Below are 24,381 nucleotides of genomic sequence, written 5' to 3' on the forward strand. Positions count from 1 at the left end.
TTGCATGTGGGTCAGAATGAGACAATAATTGGTGACACTAACAAACCCAGGGTACTGTGGGGATGTGTGGCTACAGGGTGGGATGCCAGAGGACATGTGGGTGGGTGTAAGAGGGTGTCTCAAAGCATTGTCAAGACCAGACAAAAAGATAGTAATCAAGATATTAAAGATCTTGAAGATGGAGACATCTGACTTGAGAAATATTAAGGGTATCATCTGCCTAGCAGCTCCTGAGCATGTAGGTGAATGCAGGTGTCTGTCAGGACTGGAGTGCAGCAGGAAGCACTGGCAGGGCCCATGAACTGGGATCTCTCTCCTATCCCTCTTTGCCACCAGCGCTGTTTTCTCTCTGCTTGCTCTTCTTTCGGACCCAGCAAGAGGAGCAACTGATTCCCAGGGCACTGCAAGAGAACTTGGCAGACTGGAACTCGGTTTTAGTAACGTGCCAGTAAATTAAAGTCCTCCATGGAGCCTAATGCTTTGACATTTGCCGTTGAACAGTGCCAACAACGTTAATTAAAAGTTTGCATTTACCTACATCCATTTCACTTAATCCCAGCCATTTCTCAATCACTGGATTATAATGGCTCTGGTCACCAACAAAACAGGTCAGTTTGAACTGTTTCAGCTCCAGAATTGAAATTTACGGTCAATTTCAAAACCTTTCAACCTCTGCGCGCTTACATAGGTGAAAATATGGCTTAAAATATCACATTTTAAGTCAGAGGTGTGAACACTGATGCAGCAGTCAGGGTTACACTTCCACCGTCAAGACTACACTTGGCTGCAGCACCAGGCTCAGGGCAGCGTCTGTAGCAGGGCGCTTGGATGCCGGCACATCCAGCGATGGCTGCAGCACCACAAGGATGGGACCGGGGATGGGACTTTTCCCGGTCGGGGGCAGGTGAAACATCCAGGAGTTAACCCTGGCTCGGCATGGCCGAGCCTGCGCTACGCTGCGTGGGTTGAGCACGCCGGAACCGAAGGCTGCCCCACATAAGACACCCGCCCTGAGCCGCAGCGGCTCTTCCCTCCCGCCCCGAGACAACCCAGGGACGCTGCTGGAGCACGGCTGCCCCCTCCCCTCCCCGCCCTCCCTGGCCCTGGGCTCTTGGCCCGCCCAGTGCCCGCCACTGACGTGACCAACGGCGCGGCGTGGGGGGCGGAGCGCAGCCGCCTGGAGAGTGGTAGAGAGAGCGCCGTCCGCCTCTGCCGGCCCCGCCTCACCGCCCCTCCGGGAGCGGACGGGACGGGCGGGAGGTGCCGCGCATGGGCGGCAGCGAAAGGAGGGCGGAAACTCGCCCGGCGCCCATGCGCAGGGGGATTCCGCCAGGCCCGCCGCACACCAACATGGCGCCCTAGATCCGCCGAGCCACTGTCACCGCGGCCTAGGGAGGCGGCCGCCGCCGTCGTCGTAGTCGCCATCATGTCCCGGCACAGGAATGTCCGAGGCTATAACTACGACGAAGGTAGTGACGAGCAGGAACGGGCGGCACAGCTGCGGGGGCCGCCCCAAAGGCCGGTCTATTCGCGCTCCCCCTTCCCCCGGCCCGCACACCTTCCCTCCCCACCCCGGCGGGCCCGTCCGCCCCACGGCGGTGTGCGGCGGTGTCCGTGTGACGGGGCCCGCGCGGCTGGAGGGGAAGGCACGGGGGGCTGTCAAGGGCGGTGGGAGGGGAGAAGGGGCCCCCTCCCTTCCTCTCCGCGGGGGTTGGCTGAGGCGCCGTGCGAAGCCTCGCCCCTTCTCCCGCTTCCCCGCCCGGGTGGCAGCCCGGTGGGGCACACGTGGTGGGGCCGCCGCTACCCTTGAGGGCCGCCGCCTGCTGCCAGGGTCTCCCAGGAACTCCCACGCAGGGAGAAGGCGGCCCTGGTGCGTTGCCTGAACCTGCCGAAAATGACTCCTTTTCAGACGGATGGGAGTGACTTAAAAACCAGCCTCGATGTAATTGAACCCACCTCTCTTGAGTCTTGTAAAACTTGAAGGTTTGTGTTCCCACTCTGACAAGTTGTTGCTGATGTTCACTGATAGTACAGACAGAGCCGTTCCTCAAAGAAGAAATGTAGTTCTTGAAGATGGAGTTGAGCATCCAAGGGGAAACCCGTTTTTTGGACACCTTTCTGTCGTGTCTTACTTAGGAACTCATTAATTCTATGCAAGTTGTTTAAGAGCTTTTACCTGCGGTGCTGCTGCTTGATTTTTGCTCTGTTAATTTAGGCAAACTAAATTGTACTCTGCTTTCTCAGTGGTTTTGTGTTGGCTTGGGCTGTGGAAAAATTGGACACACTTCCAGCTGGTACTGGTGTTTTTAAAGAACACTTCAAGATGGGAGCCGCTATTCAGTTGACTTACTTAGATTATACTTGGAGGTTGCAAGAAATCTGTCTGCCTCTGGTCTTTTGGAGTTGAGTAGACATGCAATGTGTGTAGGAATCATAATAGCACAAACTGAGTTTTACACTTGTGATCTTGGAGTTTAAGGTGCAATAATGTGAACCACGGCATCTGCGTGGCCTGCTTTCCTGGTGTTACTTGTGCAAATTCAACTAATGTAGGCAAAATCTTAGGCTGGATTGGGGATTTTACAGCTTTTTCATCCTCTAGGGATTTTTTTCATCACAGTTTGGTTGAAATGATCTCAGCAGAATCTCAGTAATCTGTAGTTGGGTGCCAAATCTGTAGAATTCATTTCAGTGTTTGTACACTCATTAGAATATTTTTTAATGAGGTTACTTAGTAACTCATAGTAATTACTATGTAATTACTACATAGTAATTTGTTGTAGTCATGTGAGGCGTAAGTTGTTAGTGCAGTTTGAAACTTTACAGTTGCATTACACAGCAGGTTTAATTACAGGTCTGTGTTTGTGTGGTCTTTATACTGACACTGTACACTACTGTCATCACATAATTTCTGTCACAAATGAAGTATGCTTTTTTTTTTTCTTTTTTCCCCACTTAATATAATGCCACACGTTTATTTAAGACTCTGTAATGCTTTGTCCCAGTTCTTTGTTGTCTTTCTGAAGTAAATATTTGCAGTATTTCCTGATCTTTTCTATGAAATCTTCTGAAGTCTTAGATCTTGTGGCCTTTGACCATACTGTATTTCTACTCCCTCCTTTTAGAGGTGATGTGACCAGAACCGAAGATGATATTCCAGCTGAGAGTATGCTGGTGATACAGCTGTTGGTAGTGTGGAGTGCTTCTGTGGCTTCTGCTCTGTCCTCTGTAATTTCTGTCATTTAAATAATTATTTTTATGGTCAATTCAAACAGCCATTTTCATGGAGGTGTCTTTTCCCAAGTCAAGGAATTTAACCAGTATGGGATATACAAATGATTTAAGTAGTGCCCTCTGACAAGACTTACCTTGATTTCACTTTCTACTTATTACGAATGTGTTAGCCATTCACAGAAGGCATCTTGGAAATTTTCCTGACACTCTCCAAGTATTGGCAAATGACAAAAAGTATAGCTCTTTTCTAGACTGGAACCAGGAGACAGAGTGTTCCTTTCAACGTGGTCAAAAAGTAGATAACAATATACTACTTTTCAAGAGTAAACCAAGCCTACTATATGCTTTTTTATTTCTTGATACTTAATTTCCAGAGTAGCCCCATAGTCTGTGGGGCATACTTTTATAGATGGATGCAATGTTTGTAATGTCCCGGTTTGTGATCTTTAAGTTGATGTTACACTGGAGATCTATGTTAGCTGTGTTTTTCTCTCACTCTTTTGAAGTAACAGACATTAAATGTTATTTGTGAAACTGCCAAGTGTATGGAGTAACATCTTTAAAAATACTTCGTTATGTTTTTCATGTATTTCATTATTATTCAGTAAAAATTACAGATTTATTCCCAAGATTTTCATAAAACTAGGTTTGTTTTTTTTTTTTTTTTTGTGTATGTTGGGATCTTTATTTTTGTTTCCTGAAAGCTCATTCCTCTTTTTTAATAGGGAAAATATATGACTATGTTTAGGTTAACTGTAAAAGATTCTTGAAAAAAGGGAATTGTGAATTGTATTTTTGCCATGTTGAACTTGATTTGAAAGGCAGGTGGCTGTGAGGGCAGACCTGAGAAGAAAGCTGAGAAGCAGATGGGTATGGAGTAGGAGTGCTGCTCCTGAGTTGTTGGAGTAGAGATTGTAATTTAACTGTTTGCACTTAAAACTATTGAGAAGTCACGCAGGAATGTGAAGAGAAGTGCTGTGGGTAAAGATTTGTGGAACTGGAGAAAGTTGGGTGTGCACTGTGAGGGTGTCCTTCTGAAGGAGTTGCTGAAAGAGGAGGTGTGAAGCATGGTGACTCTTGAAGGTTCCCATTAAATGCTAAATGTTAAAATTGTACTGTTGTAACTTAAAATTTCTTATCTAGGTAAATAAACAGTACTTAACTGTGCTTCTGGAATACTAGAGATGCATAATTCCTTAAAACCTTGTGTAAAAACTGCCCTTTGAATTGTAGTATTAAGTGTTTAGAAATTGTGCAGCCTAATTGTACTGTTTCTGCTTTATAGATTTTGAAGATGATGATGTGTATGGCCAGTCAGTAGAAGATGATTATTGTATTTCTCCTTCGACAGGTTAGTTCAAATGATTACATGTAAGCACTGTCCACTGATTCCTACTCTGGTATTTATGACTGGAATAAAGCAATATCTAGTGAATTGAAAGCAATGCTAGTGAAACTTTTGAAAAGTGCCTAGCAGCCATAATCCTGTTAAAGTCAGGTAGTGCTAGGCATTATTGCACTTTTGGAAGTCACATTAGACAACTGGGCACGTCTTGAGCTACACGAATAGATTATCTAGGATGGTCAGAATGTGCTTGATAAAAGTAAAAAAACAGGTTTATGGGAATGTGTGGATAATCTTGAAACACTTGGTATTTAAAAGAAATTCTTGGTTGGCTCTGTGTGTACTAAACAGTTGTGATTTGGCACCTGGTAATTGATGTCTTTTATACAACTTTGAGAAAATGTGGGGTAGGGAGTTTTATAGTGGGATGCAGTACTGGTCCTCACTGGCTTCTGTTCTGATTCAAGATCATGTGAAGCTAATTAACCTTTTGACATCTGTAATGCTGCAAAGTAGGTACAAGACCAGTGATTCTGTGTTCTCAGGTAAGACACAGTTGGAGTGACCCAAGCCGGCTAAATTCAGTCTGTCTGTAGAACCATTAAGTTGTGTTCTATGGTAAAATCTCTGGCAGTATTATCAGTTTAGCATTTCCCCAGATTTGGTGTCCGTCTTTCTAGATCTGAATAGGCCCTTGGAATAGAATGTCTGATGTGAAGCTGCAGGTAACTTGGCTGGATCTAAATCCAGTGTGACTGTGAGGTAATCTGTGACCTGACCACAGGTACTTGAGTTAATTAAAGTTCCTTAAAAATCTATTCCTCTGTCATCCTGTTAATTTTACATAGTGAATCTAGGTCTGTATTTTTATTATTTGTAGTCACATTGTCTGATCTATATTCATATTGCCTTGCATTCAATTTCTAAATTTGATTGCTAGATTTTTTGAGACCTTTTTCTAAGAATGAAGGCAGCTTTGTATTTTGTGATGAAAATGTGCAGTGTGTTTACTTTTTAATCAAGTATAAACTGCTGAATTGCAAAAGTGATTCTTGTTTGTGCACAGTAATTTTCCTAAGAATTATTTTTACATGCACTTCATTTATAATAGAATCTGGTCTACATTATATAGCAGTCTTTTAATAGTTGCTTCAGTTATGATGATTGAATATAAAACACTATGCATTTGGGAAACATAGCTAAGGCTTTTCTACTTCTGAATATACATACACCTTCAGTGTGTACTTCAGAGCTGGGGAGGAGATTACATAACATAAAGAAATCTGTTTACATTATACATTTCTGGTAGTATGTAATGACTGTGGCTCATTTTCAGCAATATGTGATATAAATATATATACACACACACACAGAGCACATGATGTGGCTTAATCAAAGTTAAATTATGCACTTGTTTAAAGTTTTGTGTGAATATACATTTTAACTCGTGGGCTGTATTTCTAATTAAATTCCAAGAAAAGAGACTGTGTTCAGCTTCATTAAATTTTTATCAGTTGTTTGACAGTGCCATACGATGTTATTTTCCTGGTAGGTTGGTTTTTGGTTTTTTTTTCTTACTCATATCTGAGCTTAAAAAAATACTATTGTGGAATAAGATTCTGAAGACATCAGGTCATAGATGGTAATTAGATGTAGAAAATACTGTTTTTCAAACCTAGAGTATATTCTTTTGTTTATACAATGAACTTTGAATAATGAACTTTGCATTACATAGATATAAGGATAATGCCCATCCTGTGGTTTCACTGGGCTGATGACTTATGTATATTTCTAGCATGAACTGCTCTATGCTCTGTACAGTTTTCAGGTAGTACTCAGTATACAGTAGTGACCCATTCTCCCCCTGAAACCACTGCAACAGGTCAGCATCCTAACATTTGTCCTTTGAGATATGTTCTGTTTTTAAATGAGAATTTTTTTTTTGCTTTTCATACTTTGTTTTTTACCTAATGCAGCAGCTCAATTTATCTACTCCAGACGAGACAAACCAGCAACACATGGTGAGCCATTAGAAGAAGACTACGACTATGAAGTTACAGATGATACTGCTGATGACTCCAGTCATCAGTTAACTGAAGTTGATAGAGGTAATTATACAAAAGAAAACTCATAACAATGTCTTCTATGAATTAAGGACTTACTAAAATAGTCTTAAATTAAAATTTCTGATTGACACTGATCATGATTTTGTAGTTTTATTGTAGAGCAACATCCTTCATGAGCATATATCAATGGTGATTCTTCAAGGTCTATCTTTCACATAGTAGTTGTAACTTATTTGCATACACTGAAATATGTTCTTAGTTTTTTATTAGAAATAATGAGATTTGATATGAAATTCGGGCATAAAAGAACAGCTATACTGGCTTAGATCATATATCTGTGTAGCTCAAGGTTGTGACTCTGCAAATAGATGCTTAGGGGAGATTATTAGAAACAGAGTATTTGTAGAATGATCTTTTGATTGTATTGAATTCCAGATTCTGTCAACTAACTCTAATTGAGAGGTTTTCAAAATTATCCATTTCCTTGAAACAGTATCTTGAGATACCTAAATCCTCTACAATACTCTGTTTTGAATTAATTAGATTTTGGTTTCTGCTCAGTCTTACAGCCATGAATTCCATATTACAAGCTGAGTTCCAAGCTGAGTGGCTGGGGAAAAAAACATTTGCTTTTATTTTTTATGCTTGCTGCCTGATAGTTTAATTGCATGCTTAGTGAAAAGCATTCACAAGTCATTTTCCTAAGTAATAATAGGTAACTTATTTTTTAATGTTTTGGAAGAGTTATTTTTAAAATGTTGTTAAGCTCAGAGTAAAGTGTGTTGGGTAATGAATAGACAATAAAATGCATGAATGAAAACTGGCATTTAAAACAAGGTGCAGAAAGTCAAGAAACAATAAATAGAATAGAAACAATCCAGGTTCCATGGTTAATTGGTAGAAATGATGGTAATGCATAGACATATGGGTTAATAATGTAAATTGGGTTGTAATATGCATGTTTTTACACCAAGAAATAATGTAGAAGACTATTTGAAAGAATTTGGCCAACCAGAAATAATCTAATATATGTGGAGACAGGTGATCTAGACAACAGGATGTCCTGGCTTTTCAGAATGCTTTGACAGACTCAATTAGTTAAGAATTATTACTTAAACAAGACAGAAGTTAATATTCTGGTCTAAGGAAAGAAAACCTAGAAATGACCATTTGTACTGTGAAAACAGCAGTGGTCCCACAAGACCTGTTAGTTTGGCACAGCATGCAGTTTTGGCCAGTAATACAAAATTACATTCAGTCTGGCTGCAGAGAGTTTGGCAAGGTTGTCCTTACTGAGTTTTGGATAATAAAATCACCAACCAGTAGATGGGACTCTGCCAGTATTTGTCTTGCAGAGCAAATGTCCAGGGAACATTGACATGCTATTTGGATCAGAGGTCAAGGGTGCTGATGTAAGTTAGCTAGAAGAAGTTGTAATTCTGTGGTGCTAAATGCCCTTAGCAAAGTTCTTAAAACTCACTGTCTTTGAGGAGGTATTCAAATAAAGAATGGCTAGCTGTCTTACAGTTGTTTAGTTCTGTATCCTGAAATCTGAACTTGCAGAAACTGATGCTCAGGAAGGCTTTCTTCTGTTCTCCTGTGTTTGTATGTCTGATCAGCATGCTACTTCCAGTGAGTAGCAGCCTGGTGAATTTTCAGTCCCTTGTGCAAGTTTAAGAAACTTAACTTAGTCAAGGCTTAAACTAATTGCAGAAATACGCACCAAAGAAAGTTAATTTATCAGCTGAAAAACTATATTAACAATTTTACATAAGATAAAGATTGCAGATATCTTCAAACAAAAAATATCCCTGAAAATGCTGTTTTAGTTTCATCTGTAAACATTTGAAATGTACAGTAGGATTCCACATTGACTTACTAAATTACTTTGGATAATTTTAAGGTGATTAATTGTGTTTCTTCTCTACGGTGAAGACAGTTAATTTTACATCAGAGTATTTAAACATTGAGACTTTATAGGCCAGTAAATAGATATGTTCCTTATAGCAATACCTGAAATTAGTGAAACATTCTGCTGGGTTTAGGGGCAAAGTGGTAATTAGTGAGATTAAAATTTAATTTTTAAAGACTGTCTTACCGTGAGATTTTTCTCTTGTTTTTGTTAATATGATCTGTGGTGCTAGCAGATACGCCACTTATTACTATCATAAACTGCACAAAAAAAAATTTATGTCTTTTCTAGCACGACTTAATTCATGCCTTGATCAAATGAGAGAAGTTTTGGCAGAGTCTGTACCAGAGCAAACAATGGTGCAAGCAGTACTGGATAATAAATTTGATGTACAGAAGGCTTTGGATTTTGTGCTTTCACAAGACAATAAGCAAAATGTGAAGACCAAGAATCAGGATGCTGCAATTGTAAGAAAGACAACAAAAGGTATATGTCTGTTTACTTGCTGACATTCAAAAGGATTAATTTTTGTGTACAGTTTAATTTTGGTTTTAGAAGCTGTGAAAGTGTTTGTTGTTGCATTAGTCGTTAATTAGAAATTTGAAAAAGAACAACTTTTCTATTTCTGTGTCTTTAAAACATCTGAAAGAAATAGTCGCTTTTCTTGAGCTAGAAGTCAAAATAAAACCTTAGTGTCAGCTCAAATTCAAACTGCAGTCATCTGCATTTCACAGTAAATTTCTGGTGTGTAATGTATGACTTACCTGAATAAATGCACATCCTAAAAGTTGGATGACATTATTAAGTTCTATGTGCTTCTATTATCTCCCATTCCCAGTACCTTCCTTTTTTGTTAGTGGCTGTACAGTAACTTATTTATTTTGATTTATACTTAAACTTTTTTATTCTTTTTTGGCATTTATTGCCAAATCTTAAATTTTCTTAGGTATTTCACTGTATACATGTAAATTAATCATAGAACATTGCATATCTTTGGATAACACTTAGTAATTGAATGCCTTTTCATGTTTCTTTTTGTTTTTTATTGCTGCTGTCAACTTTAAAAAAATTGGATGTTTCGGTGTGACTGCACTTCCATCTGAAAATTACTGGCTATTGTAAGGTAAGGAGACTTACTTAATTGTCCAGAAGTGTGTACTGATACAGACAGATTCTCTTGTGCAGTAGGAAATGTTGCTGACAACAGTAACAAACCAGGGTTTGGAAATGTGACAGCCAAAAGTGGTTCAGCTTGTTACTCTTTGATTACAAATGAAAAAATGCTCCTTGATGCTGAAAAATCCAATATGCTTCCATCTGAAGGAAAAGGATTGCAATCCTCTTCGCTTGTTCTGTCATCTTTCAGTGGTGATTTGTGTAAAGGATCATTTTGTGAACCTATGAATAAACAGGCAGAGAGTCAGCTACCAGAAAGTACTAATGCAGAAAGTTTGATTCCTGGCAGTGAGGATGTTTGCTTTAGCATAGGAAGTAACCCATCTTCTTCCTTTAAGAAGTTGGAATGCAAGGCAACGCAGGACTTGAAATCCTTGCTGAAGCAGAATGTGGTCTGTGATTCCCTGGGTCCTGAAGACAGCATTCCTCTTGTTTCTTCAGATACTTCTGATTGTCATAGTAATGCAAATTTGTACAGTTCTCCGTGCTTAACAAGTGCTTTAGGAAAATTGGCTCTTGATAATGAAGTCAGTCATACTGTAAATAGGAAGCATGGACTTGAAAATTTTTCTTCACTTGTGCAAAGTAGAGAACAAGAAATCCCCTCTTCAAACCCGGCTGCTTTGTTAAGGTCTGGAAGTACATCATTGGCTGACTTACTTCAGGAGCCCCAGAAAAGCAGTGCTGGCCTCTGTTACTCTTTGGCTGACCTTTATACCCAGTCATCAGTAAGTCACACTGACATGAAGCTGGCAACCTCACCGTTGTCACAACTATTAAGTCAGCCTCAAGCTTCAGGTGGGATGTCAGAGCTAACAGGATCTTTGTCTTCTCTCACCCTCTCTAAAGTTTCTCCAGTAAAGGAGGTTGAGAATTTATCACTCTCAGATTTAATAGCAGAGGCTATTGAAATAGATAAAACTGAGCAAAAGACAGACTTTCCCATGCTCGATGTAACTGAATTGAGGCCCTCTAAAAAAACCAGCATTGATTTAAGTGCCCTTGTAAAAAATGCAGATGTATGTGCAGAGCAAAATGTGGTAGCACAGTCAAATATCTTTGACCTTGAAACCAAAATTTCAAAAGAAAAACAAGGAAAATGTTCTGGTTTTGGCAAAACAGCTAAAAAACCCAAAAGAGGACTTGCTTCCAAGAAGCAGGATTTGTCCCTTCCATGGATGAGAACACTGTGTGCAAAACCTTCAGCTTTTGCTTTAACCTTGTGTCTCCGTTACCCTCCCAAAGGCTGCAAGCGGCGTGCAGTTGGTGTACATAAAGCTTTCCTATATAGTAGACAAGTGGGAGATGTAAAACCCAAGGAAACGTGTCCTGTAATAGCCATAACACCCTTTGACTTCAAATCAGCATCTCCCGACGATATTGTGAAAGCTAACCAAAAAAAAGCTTTTACAAGAGAGTAGTGCAAAAACAGTTTGAAAAGTCAGTGTCGGTATCTTGGTACATTAAAAGAAATGAACTATATAGGACCTGTTTATGATCAAGAATTGGTTTTTTAGAAATTTTTTTTAAGTTGACATACTACAGTTCTCATTGTTTGATAGGAAATTTGTATATGAACTTTTATTCTGCTGTACTGAATATCTTAATTTTCACCTGAATTTCACTGACAATATTTTTAACTTTTGCAAAGTCTTTAGTATATAGGAATTGCATGTGCAAAATTCTATGAACACCATTAGGCTTTCTGAAACATCTCTCTAGGTGTTGAAGATATGACTTATTGGGAAGAATTATTTGTGAAGTAATTACTTTTGCTATATGGTGTATATTTGGGGAAGAAGGAAGAGTTTATATTATGACTGTTTTATTAAATGTTCTTAAAGGTAGATTTCCTGATAAGGTATGTTATTAAATTGCCAGTCTTGTAATTGTTATTTCTAGTCAATGTCACTATTGTCTTTTATCTTTATACTGATTACACTATTACAGCAGAAATACCTTTGTTTTTTAAAAGCATCACTAACCTCAGGTTTTGACAATTTTAGTTCTGGTAGGAACTGTATAGCTTTGGATAGGACCAAATTTGTAGGAGACCGAGCAGTAAAAATTGTGTGTACTCCCCTCACTCTCTCAAAATGGGATACTCAGAATTTAGAAGTTATTTTGTGAGTGTATACATGTTGCATTTCTTAAGGAGTTTCAGCAGGATTCCATTATTTTTATTCTCAAGTCATTTGATGAAGTATTGGAATAAATTCTTAAAACTTTAGCATTAGAGTCTTTGCTTAATGGAAAAACAAAACAGGCAAAGTATAAGTGCTGTTTGTGTCTGTCACTTTACTGTTTAGAGGAAAGCTTCCTTTAGTAATGGAAATATATTATCTTCTACTATTTGCACCCTTTGCTATGACTTTGAATCTTTACATGGAAGATTAGAATCAGGACATTCTGGACTTATTTTTTTAAGCTGAAAATTACCAAGTTCTGGTGCCTCTATTTGTCAAATTAGTAATGCATTTATGTTTCAACTTTCTTTTTAGTACAAGTTACTACATTTAATATATTGCCAGTGTCAGTATTTTAGATCCTAAACAGCAATGAGTGCGACAAAGGTACTGCTGCAACTAGAAAAATACATTTTTTCATATACTGCCATGCACTTTTTCCTGCTAAAGTTGGCAGCTAGTATGTAATGATTGATACAGTTTTCATCTGGTTTTAATGTAAATTTTATTGAGGATGTTACATCAAAAAGGAGACAAAAATTTTAGGTTTATTCCTGACTTCCGTTTTCACTTCAGTTTTGTTCATTGAGAAACAAACGTGTTCCAGTGCTCTCAGGTACAAATTTCTCATTCTTTATATTTTGCTTATTTGTCTGGTTGATGCTGTTGTCATTTTGGACTATGAGCAGTATGACCTCTGACCTCCTGAATGAAACTAATGTTTCTTATCCTAACTAATAAAAATTTTACATAATGACAGTGCTGCGGTGTTTATCTTCTCCTTGACATGTTAATCTAGCCACCTGTATTCTTACCTATTTTGAGTGCCTTAAAGCACTGAAGTGTAAATAATGCAATCCAGTGTGCATACTGCAATCTGATAAGTTCATGAGTAGGAGCATAACTGATTTATTTCCTCAGAAGGCTCCCTATAGAAATCTGGCTGGTGTTAGTTGTACACTGATTCTTTTAATAATTAGTCTTCATATCAAATTCTGCTTTTTGAGCAATGTGAATTGCATTTTAGGAATGAATTGCTCTATACTTAGTCCAAATATTAACTTCTCACTGCTTAAAAGTCCCATGCTGTATTTTTCCACTGAGCAAAATGCCCTGTTTGGAGAGCTTATAACTAAAGTTCATTTTTTTCAAAATTCTCTGTATTCTTGTAGTAATGAAATTCTGATTTTAAAAGGTATAATATTAGTGCAAAATATGGAATTGTGATGCCTGGTATATTGTTAAATAGTTTTGCCTAATTATGTTGCAAGTACTCTTGAGGCCCTAATTAATGTAGGCAGAAATTTCCAATGCATGTGTATTTTCCTCATTTTGATTCAATACCTCTATTTTTCAATCTAAATAATTTTTCTTGTATTCTTTTAAACTCCTCTTTGGTGTTTGTCTGCCTTCTTACTCTCCTAGTTGCACTTTGCATAATATATCTTAGCATTTGTAATAATTTTAGAGCCTGAACTGGACACACACCTAAATGTATTTCCTATGGATTCCATTGGAAAGTATGTACAAGCCTTAGGTGGCCGTGTGTAGTACTTGGAGCTCAGTTTGAGCTATAGATTTAATGAAAATTAAATTCTGAGTGACTGAAGCCAAAGGGCATCAGCATTATATGTGTATTACAGATCTTACTGTGGTACTGATACCTCAGTGAACAACTTTGATCTTGTCAGGTAGCTAAATTTTCACATCAATTTTTTTCATTTGCATTTGTCTCAGTGTTGTGAGTGATTTAGTAGAAGCAATACATACTGTTTAGTGTTTAAAGGGAGTAGGGGAAAGTTTCTTCTTTGCTTTGCAATCCTGAAATGAGCCTTGAATTACTGCAAACCTGCAGGCTGAAAACTGCAGAGGTGCCTAAGTCATGAATGAACTGGAATTCCAATTAATTTTCAGCAGAGGTTATTTATTTACATGCTTGAAAAGTTTTGGTTTTGTTCTTATTAAAACAAGTAATGTTACTGTATTTACTTTTTAAATGGAACAGGTATTTTAATTTCCCTAATTATTTCCTAATTTCCTTATTGAGAATTTGGCTTATGTCATTAGTGACAGGTTTAATTGTCTTAGAATATTGCATGATATTATAGTGTATGGCGTTTTCGTAAAAGAAGTATGTGTCTAGCTTTTCCACTGAAGTGTTTCTTCCTAATGAATGTTAATTCTTGTTAACTAAATCTGTTTAATCTTAACACAGTGATCTTATTTTATTGCTATATGTATGAAATGCCCTTCCCTCCACCATTTTGGAGCTAGTATCTTTGTCTAATATGGGTAATTGTGTTAATTTTTTTGAAATGCACATATTAACACTGCAAAGTACTTGTGTCTGTGTTTGCAAATGGACATAAAAAGGGTAATAAACTACATAGACTTGTGGGATTCCGACTGCACACTCCTAAGTTATTTTCAAACTTTAATTTCATTTTGTACATAATTTTTAAGTGACTGCTGAATATTTTTAATACGAAATTGTCTTACAGGCCTGGCTTTATGTACCTAAATAAAATGCATATTCTTAAAGGACTGACTTAGAATTTCTTGTTAAATTACCTGATGGATATAGAGGTGTTATTTAATGTTCTATAATGATTGTAACTAGTATGGAAATAGGCTCTGGTTCTTGCTAGGATTGCATGGGCATATTTCTTTCTGTGGAAGATCCCTCTGGAGAAAGTAAGGCAAAGGCTGGCATCTACTAGTGTGTCTTCAGATACAATATTGAAGCTCCAGTTTGCTTTTAGTTAATAAAGTTTTTTTTTAAGCTTTTTTAAAGTAACGATTTTTCTTAAAAAGGGAAGGATATCGGTGAAATAAATAAAAGCAACTGTCCAAAGCTAGTTCTTAAGCTCTCTGTTACCGTAGAAATTCTGCAGTTGATTTCTCAAAGCCAACATTCCTAATGTTTTCTGTGTCCAAAGTGCTATTTAGATCATGAGGAAATATTATTAAAGTTAGCTATACTTAGATGGGTGCTAATGTTTCCGACCTTAGAGTACTATCTGTGTGGAAGTAAGTAAAATTTCTTACGTGAAACTGTCTTCACTTTAAGACAATGTGATGAAGCAAAAATCAAACCAGTGGTTACTGATTGATTGACTTGTTTGTTTCTTGAAGCAAGTTGTTTTGGTATTTCCAAATTGCTGTCCAAATATGGCTCAGTGGGAATGGGTCTCTATTTTAGTAGAGATGTATGAAACTATACAGCCAGTTGCTCCTTTGTGCATGCATACTGCTTGTTGACCTTTACATTTATACCAAAAATCAGTTTGTGATTTTTAGGTGATTGTTGAGATGAGTTATTGTTATGACATGGTTCATGAGTTTCTGGTGTCTGTTGTCCTGGAGGTGTTCTATATCTGGTTTGTGGACACGTTTGATAGTGTACTTAAAAAATGACCCATTAACAACAATTGTCAGTGACTTCTGAAGTATGTCAGTAGTTTGTCAAAAAATTGATGTAGATGTTTAGTGTTGGTATGATTCCTTTAGAAAATAACCCATTGCCCTTCTCTACATCTTTCTGGTAATAAAAAGACTGAAAGAGGACTACGTCCCATAATATGGTAGATTGCAGAGATTAAAATGATATTTTTTTAAGAATTAATGAACAATTTGTTAAGAATTGCAGACTTGGGAAGACAGTGAAATTTATCTTACTCTTTTTATAATAAGAATACTGAGACTTTAGAGAAGAGTTGCTTATGAAGTATTTACTCATTGTCATGTCAAGGTATGGAGGTAATAGCTGATAAAGATGGACATTAGTTTAATATTTCAGTTGGCTATTTTGAGTCTTTTTGTCCATAAAATGATTGAATGAAATAGTAATCGTGATTTCTTTTAACAGATGACGTTGACATACGTAGCATTTCTCAGGTGCACTTTTCTTGATCTCAGCAGTGGGATTGGAGCTGTTCAGAGATTGTAATTTGAAATGCACTGCTGGAGTAAGTTTGCTTTCATTAGAGTAGAGAAGCAAGAATTTTTGCTTGATATTTTTAGGTTCTCTGAAAAACCTTTTTTACAGTTCAAATTTCTTAAAAAATGTTCACATAAAAATCGTACTGTCTTAGTCAAAAGGATCTGTGTTTGTGCATATTTGTTTCATTTCTGCTTGCTTTTTCTGTCTAAACTGCATTTTCATTTGTTCTCACCGATGTTTTCACCCATGCAGAACAAATACAGATACTGCTGGGTGAGTTACGTTCTATTCCATTTCAGGCACCATCAACATAGTTGTTAACCACCTTATGCCAGTAGGATTTTTGGTTTTAGTGATCTACGGGCCAGAAGGAAGGTCAGATATTTTTAAATGTGCAGTCTTTGCAGGAAATTAAAACCACTGTGAATTGTTCACGTTTTGTTTGGTTGTTGGAATAGCAAGGAATCTAGTATTTTTTATATTAATTCATTCTCGTAGTTAAGCTGTGCTTTGTGGGTCACTGACTAGTTTGTATTATGGTCATTTCTCAGGAATTGCCACCAAGAACAGGGCCTTTGTAGGTCCATATGTACAAATATTTAAGAAGAAATTAAGAAGAAATAAACTTCACAGTAAACAATCAAAACTGAAAGTAAGGCATGGGAAGGTGAAAAGCCTTACTCATGATACACCAGATAATCTAGGAATAGAGTGCAGTTCTCAAGATCAAGTCTAATTTTCTAAATATTGGACTATACTGCTTAGCTTGCTGCTGATGATAGTGAAGCAGGTATTGCTTCACTGGCATTTATTTATGTTTTTTATTCATTCTGCATATATTCAGGTTTTTGATGTAGCTATTAAGACAGCATGGGCAGTTCCAAGAATACGAGCCACAAGTAAAAAAAATAGGTTCTTAACTTGCATTTAGTTAGTATTGTGTAGCTTTCAATTTACTAGATTTTAAAAAAAATCTCTCCAGTATAAATATCTTCCTTCATTTTTGCTTTACAACTAACAAATAAACAATAATCCCTCAAACATTACATTACTACAACGCGACTTAATGACATTAAGTTTTTCTTTTTACTCAGCCAAATGCAGTAAGGCTTGGGTTTTGGTACATAAATACATAACTTCTATAATTTCTGCTTATTAGATAATGAAAGGGAAGTTTGGAGTCTTGTATGAAAAGAAAAGCCAACAAATGTGTAGTTTCGATTTTATTTATATGGAGAATTCCAAAGAAATGCTGGCAGAGCAAACATTCTGAAGTTTAATGGTGATGTGCAATGTATTTTCATTAGCTTGAAGTCCCTCAGGTTTTGCTTCCATTTATCATTCTAGGTTGCAATGCTTTGATTCTGTGCATTTGAGAATCCATTTATACCTAGCTAGCTAACTCAGAAGAAATTTTTTGTCTCTAACTTCAATTGGCTGTGCTAATTTTCCAGTAACCTGACAGCTCCCAAATGCCTGCCATGGTAATGATGATGATTATAATGATAGACAGGTATGACATGTATTCACTTTGTGACAAAGAGAATGTGTATTTGGCTGAATGGAAATGTTTAAAATCTGATGTGACTGATGGTACAGTTACATCTTAAATCATGGAAAGTAATGAAAATATAAGACTTCTATGTTTTGTGCAAGAAAAATATATACATAGATTTTTGAGAAGTTACTGCATCTTGACACTGAGGTACTGTGTGGGTTTTAGAAAGGAAGTGGCTTATTTCAGGGAAAAATGTGTCATCTGCAATGAAATGCTTTAAAATCCTTTGAGATACCTTTTTGAGATCCTCCTCATGCACACTGTACCACCTACACTGGAAAAAGTGACACTCCAGGCTTTTTCTGAGTTATCTTTTATGGTCCTTTAAAACTGGTTTGCAGTTTTTCAGACAAAGTGCAAACCAATACCAATCCCAAGTCAATCATAATCATGGTTGACTATATTGTGTATGAAAGTTGGGTTTTTTTCCTTGGATGCTAAGAGAGCTTAGATAAAACTAAAAATGATTGTGTCCTTTGTAGAACTTTGGGATCCCAGAAGAACCAGAGATCCTGGGGAAACAATAGCTCCACTTGTTCTTACAGTGACCTTCAGTCTCACTCCCTTCAGGTCGTGGTAAAGATCAACCATCAGTTGGTTTTCTCTGTGTCTTTAGAAGGTAAAGTGAAGAATTTATCAAGTTCTCAGATGTGATTGATGGAGTGCCAGGAATATGTGGTTGAAGTAGCATTTTTTTAAAATCCCATTAAATTTTAAGGATGAATGACTGCAGTTGTAGTACTGTTGTAGCAGTTCAGACATTGTAGCTTCTATCTGAATTCTGCACTTCAGTACTGGAAGTGAGACTGTTGATGAGGCTGAGACAGTAGTATTTTGTAATGTGTGTCAGCTCTAGAACCTATTAAGATGTCTAAACATTAGAATTATAGGGATATCTAATCCAAAACTGTGAGAGCAAATGAAACTGTTTAAAATATCAGTTACTGATTAAAGGCTTGAATGCTGATAGGAAACACATGTAAAAATTCAGAAATGGAGTGTTTTACACAGGGAGGTGTAAAAATGTAAGCTTAAAACACAAAGTTCCAACATTTGTTTATGTTAGGTGTATTTCACTGCAAATACTGGTGTTCTATTTCTTTAAAATTTGCATTTTCAATACTAGTCTTATCTCCATACAATCTTAGGTATTTCTGCACTATTCTGTTTTTTTTTTAAACTCTATGTGATTCAATATTGTTATAAAACATACTAGTTGCATAGTGTGGTGTAGATATTATGTAGATACCAACAGAAATGCCACTCAACCACTACTTGTATTCATTTATTTCCACCTGCTTTGTTCCTGGGTGACAAAAATACAGGTCTTTCATCTTGTCAGTTTCCATATTCTTTCATAAAACTAGCATTTTGGTCTTCTGACTGGACAGCTAAAAATACTTAAATTACCAGTGTCTTCTCTTCTGTACTTGTGACACTTGAAATGGTCATTAAACTTAAAAATTGTGTGTTTACTGTCAGAATCCCCAGAAGAAAGCCATGCTTCAAATGCCAAAAGCTTGGAAAACTAAGTAACTTAAATATGGAAAACACTGGTGAAATGCAGAAGCTGTGATGTCCATTTGGCAGAAACATGGAAGAGCTTTGACCTGTTGTTGTTTCAGTTCTTCTTCCATCTTTTTGCTATGTATAAAGCTCAGCCTAAATGGAAACTTTGTGTCTTAATGAATTCCAAAATAGAGTTGAAGTTGTTTTGAGTACTGCTTATTTGAGCCCTTGTTACCAATTTTTGTGGTTCTAGAATCACATTTTCCTATTTTTAATGTTTTCCTCTTCCCTATTGCTTACCCCCAAAACAGGAAAATGACTAACTTTGCTTGTCAAGTGGGCAAGATGGTGATACTGTGTACACACCAACTGCTACTGGATGCTTAAGTTAAAAAAGGGAGGAAAAAGTACCACATAAAGATTTTAAACATTTTTCAAGGCATAAGGGTGATTGAATTGTATGCCAGTAATACTGGTTTTCTGATAATGTGTATATGGACAAACTATTGTAAGGCTGTGGATGCTGTGTGCTTGCAGATAGTCCTGTAAATACGAAGTCTATTACTTGCTATTTCACTGCATCAGGAGAGAGGAAAACATTAAGCAATTAACTTGAGTCTGTACAAGTTCTTCTCTAAAGTCAGAATGGAGAGAAATGCCGTTCTTCGAACTGGCAAATGAACTTCTGCGTTCATCTCCATATGATAAATCTTTCAAAGCTTTTTTAAAACTGCACATATACTGCTTATAAGAAAAAATGAACTTGGATGCAGAGTTTCCTACAAAACTGTTCATGCCTCTGATTTTGGCAGTGAAGAATAGAGCCTCCTGTGCTATGTGTCACACCTCATCTATAGATAGTTTCCTATTTTCCAAATACAGTCTTTGTTGTTCAGATCATAGTGATGTTCAGTTTTCCTAGACTTAAATAAACCAGTTCATCTTCGATAACTCTGGAATTCAGATATATTTGGCTGGCACCAGAGGAGTTCATAGGAAAATGTGGAATAAATAAATTTTTTCAGAGTAGTAGTATACATAAATAATACAAGTGTAGATAAGTAATGCAGATAATTTATAACGCTGCAGTTAAAAAGATAAAATGTCTGTGAGTGGATACATTTTTATTCTGAAAGGTGGGGCAATTTTTATAAACTTGTCTAAATATTGATTAAGATTACTTATATTTTGCTCCTCAAGTCTATATTGTTATGTATGTTGACTGGCTTCTGCCTTGTTTACTTCATCTTGGCCAGTTTCTGTACTTCGCCTTGAAAGAGGTTTTCTGATAAATACAATTAGAAGTTAATATTCCTTTAATGAAAACTGTAAAGTTAATTAATGTTAGATTCACTAATCCCTCCTAATAACTCTTGTTACTTGTAGCATTTACCGTGTGTTTCCTGTGGAATAATATCTTCCTTGCATATAATCTGTTGCAGCCAAGTGCTTGTACAAACAATGTGGTGTATGGAGGTGGTCCACGAAAAATGCCTTTATGGCTTTGAGGATAACTTTAGGATAACTAAGATTTGTCTCTAAAATGGTAGTAATGGATGGGTGAAGGTACTTGTCTTTTTTCATGCTAAGATTTTGTTTTTAATACTGTGGAAGTTCTGAACAGCAGAAGAACTCTTATGATTGATCAGGCTACTGCATTGATGCAGCTTGAGTTTGTTTTGCAAGTTAGATTCAAAGATCTTTAGCAGTTTCACACCTGGGTTTCAAAGTGTTGCCGCTAACACATTTAAATAACAAAGAATGCTAAAGCATTTCTTTATTCATATTCTTTCTGTTTTTTAATAACCAATGCTTCCTTTACATTTTTGCCCTTCCTCAAACATTCTCTATATTTCAACAGAGCAAGATAGCAGTGTGGCAAATTAATTGTTTTGTTTAGGAAACGAATAGGGTGCCTTCATTTAGACTTAAAGGATGCAGCAAAAGTAGATGTTGAAACCTGTTCTTACTACAGAGAATACAAGCAGAAAATTGGACATAAATGAACTGGAGAAAATTGTGGCAGTAAACTATGCCTTAGTGCTTTCAAACTGCTTTATCTAACAGCTTGCATCTCAAGCTGTGCTTTGAGAATGCAGTCTTTTGTCTCTTAGGGATGTATTTAGTTATTGTTTGTCTTTCGTGAAAGACATCTACTGTTGAGTATGTTTGCATGTGATGTATTGAACTTCCATCTTTGTAGCTCTGAGGACAAAATGGAGGTGGTATTCTTTTCCATATGGCAGTAATTACTCCAGTTTAGGAGATACATACAGAAATAAGTCTGTTACAGCACAGGAGTATCTGGAAAGTAACCAGCAAAAGCTGCTGGAGGTGATGTAGCTACCTATATCTGAAAAGCTGACCTTTGAGGCCCATTAGTAAGTTGAATAAGATGTTTGTTTTCTAGAATAATTAAGACCAGGCAAAGTTTCTTCCAGTGAAGAGCAGTCACATATGGAATAACACATCTTCATATACCCCATTCTTATGGATGTAGCACCCAAAACTGGTAGATAAGAATGTGATCAGACTTAAGCCTCATTTCTCTTTGCTTCTCTTCTGATGTTCCACCATGAGTGGAAGATAGAATTAAGGAGAATAGTAAGACTGGATGATGATAGGAAGATATTCTGATTGAAAATGTTATCTAATATAAAAAATAGGGAGAGCACACTGTTGAATAATAGCACGTTGTAAAGTGTAATCTTTAGTATTGAATTGGTAGGTTGTGAGCTTCTTGTGAGCTTTTTGATCGTGCATGTGCAGCTTTTGGTTTCATGATGTAAGAACACAAGGAAAACAGAAGTTGGCTAGGAGGAGGAAATCTTAAGTGTTTTCTCCTGGTTTTACCTTCTTATAGTTGATATTGAATGTCTACAGAATATTTAAACTGCCCTATCTACAAAGAAATTAATTTTAAGTCTTATTTCCTCTTAAAATAATTGAGAATAGGATGGTAGTGTTAAAACTTTACGTAGCATTTCTGAAAATTCTATTGCAGAATTGTGATCTTGCAGTTATATTTATTTAAAAAGCTACTTCGTATTTTGTAATTGAGGAAGAATGGAAGATTGATCTAATGACATAAAATGCCACCCCTAATCTGTGATCTTGGAATAGTTAAGGAGGGGAAGAGAAGGTACTTGATCAATATTAGTCTCTAATTTAGAGTGAAAAAAACAAAGGAAAATCAACTTGTTAATTATTCTACTTGGTTTTTCTAAGTCTATGTGTTTTACTTCATTATTTTTTATTCAGTCCTAGTAAAAGGAATAAGATAAAAGGTGTATGCTCACTCAGCAAATTCCCTTTGAACAGATTGTGTGAATTGCTTAACTTTACCTAATTTACATGTGCAAAGGAGAACAATGCATTTTTAATGCCTATTGTTTTCCAACTTGTCCTTTCTTAACACACATTCTTTTTGATACATTAAAAAATTATAAAAATGTGAACTTGTTTAACATTTTTCTCTTTATTCTTCAGGTGGATTTTAAATGTATGGATTAAATTATGTAAGAGTCTCAGCTTTTTAAAATAAACTCAATTTATGTATCATTTAACTTTTTACAAGGTTGTATACTTCCAGTAGCTGCTTTAGGTTTGGATATTGAGACTGGTTGGAATAGCAAGAGTTTGGACTTCGAGTTACATGACCAAGTCACAGTCATACTGTTTTTTAAAACCATATAAGATTTCTTACTTCTGCTCTGCTTTCCTTTCTTAAGTACAGTTCTTTAATAATCTGATGTTAAGCAGCTGCTAGGTCAGGAAGTTATGTAGTTTGGGCTTGTCAGCTGTAAGAAATACTTTTTCAATCGTTCCATCAGCTGTATTTTGTAGTTCATGTGAGCAGACTTTTTTTTTTTTTCTGAAATATATGTTTACTATAGTAGCTGTTTACCTTAAGTAAAGCTTGCTCAGCTACAAAAAGTTGTTCTGAAAAAAAATCCATTATCTTGGGGGCATGTGGGCAGACACTGTTCTGCTAAACTGCCTTAAAAAGTGAGGGCATCTTACATTTACCATGCTAGTTCCTATTTCACAGCTTAGTCTTGTTTCTTCTGTAGCTTTTTTCCATCTAGAGAAAAAGGTGTTGCTATTGACTGAGCTGGAAGCCTTGCATAGAACAAGAAATAATTGAATTTCTGCAAAGCAGGCAAGCTTGTAGAATGTCAGTCTTGTGTTTTATTGGTTTCATCTTCATTGGAGTCTGCCTTCTACCATCATTATTTCCATTCTGGTGAATAATAGCTTTTTCTTTGTCAGTTTCCTCAGTTTGTTCAAATTGCTTATGGTCAAGAAACAAAAGCATGGAAGGTTGTTTTGTGACAATTTAAAAAATGACTGTGTCTGATTTCTTTGGTAAAACTAATATCTTTTAATTACTTTTTTGGGGACATCTGTGATAGCACAGTAGTATTCACCATATCCCAGGGTTTTTCCATCACCAACAACACTTTGTATTCTTGTGTCTACTTGTAGTTTTAAATCTAAAGAGTTGCTATACTTTTTGGCATGTTTTTTCTAAGAATTATTTATGATTTATGTTGAAAAAGTTCTGTAGCTGTATTTATCTTTTTACCTTAGTATCTTTCTCTTCAATTTGCTGTCCTAATGGAAGCAGAGTAATTGCCTGAAGTAGTTTTTGTTGAATTCAAATCTCCTTTATGGTTACTGTAGAATCTTAGTAGCATTTAAATGTTTGTAGCAAAAATGTGAGATGGGTCTGCTTTGAGTTATGTATATAAGCAAATACTGAACATTACACACAGATGTGTAATGTACATGTTTTTTAATCAAGGCTCATGCACGAAGCTAATTAGTAGTTTATAGTAAAATAATTTGAAATTGGAAGATTGTAGCTTGCCTAAGTGCAAAAAACCCTGAACAATTGTCTCATTTACTGTGCTATGGATGATGTGTCTATCATCTGCAGTCTATGAATTACAGGAAGGACTTCGTATGTAGTTTTAGCTGATCCCAGAGAAGTGCTTGGGAAGAGGCTCAGGGCTTAGGAAGGTATCTTCATCTCTGTTGAGTAGGGCTTGTTGGGCATGGAGAACTTAATCAAGAAGTCAGTTTTGTTATGACACAAAGTTAAAATCCCCCGCTGTTCTACACACTGTGCTTCCATCTTTTTAGTCCCATTTTTGTTGGCTATCCCATACCACCATTCTTACAGTCTTTAATGTGACTCTAATGCACACTGTCATTTCCTTTCATACGAAGATGTGTGGTGTACTTGACACCTTAGAGGGAAGGGAGGCTGTCCAGAGAGACATTGACAAGCTGGAGAGGTGGGTTCATTCCATCCCAATGAAGTTCAACATTGCCAAGTGCAAGGTCCTCCACCAGGGTCGGCGCAACCCCAGGCACAAATACAGGCTGGGGGGAGAATAGATAGAGAGCAGCCCTAAGGAAAATGAGTTGGGGGTGGTAGTAGATG

At 36.9% G+C, this 24,381-nt stretch overlaps 1 protein-coding gene across 2 annotated transcripts in view; it reads left to right on the forward strand.

Moving 5' to 3' along the window:
• Positions 1 to 1,294: 1,294 nt before the first annotated feature.
• Positions 1,295 to 24,381, forward strand: part of HBS1L (HBS1 like translational GTPase) — a 59,262-nt gene continuing 36,175 nt past the window's right edge. Inside the window, exons 1-4 of one of the 2 annotated variants that reach the window (XM_030447329.1) lie at positions 1,295 to 1,469; positions 4,520 to 4,585; positions 6,556 to 6,687; positions 8,849 to 9,043. In XM_030447329.1, coding sequence (XP_030303189.1) covers positions 1,427 to 1,469; positions 4,520 to 4,585; positions 6,556 to 6,687; positions 8,849 to 9,043 — 436 coding nt within the window. In that variant the 5' untranslated portion in view covers positions 1,295 to 1,426. The remainder of the gene's footprint in view (positions 1,470 to 4,519; positions 4,586 to 6,555; positions 6,688 to 8,848; positions 9,044 to 24,381) is intronic. The other variant, XM_030447330.1, reaches the window with a different exon arrangement.

Source organism: Calypte anna, chromosome 3, assembly GCF_003957555.1.
Source record: "Calypte anna isolate BGI_N300 chromosome 3, bCalAnn1_v1.p, whole genome shotgun sequence".
Classification (NCBI taxonomy): Eukaryota; Metazoa; Chordata; class Aves; order Apodiformes; family Trochilidae; genus Calypte; species Calypte anna.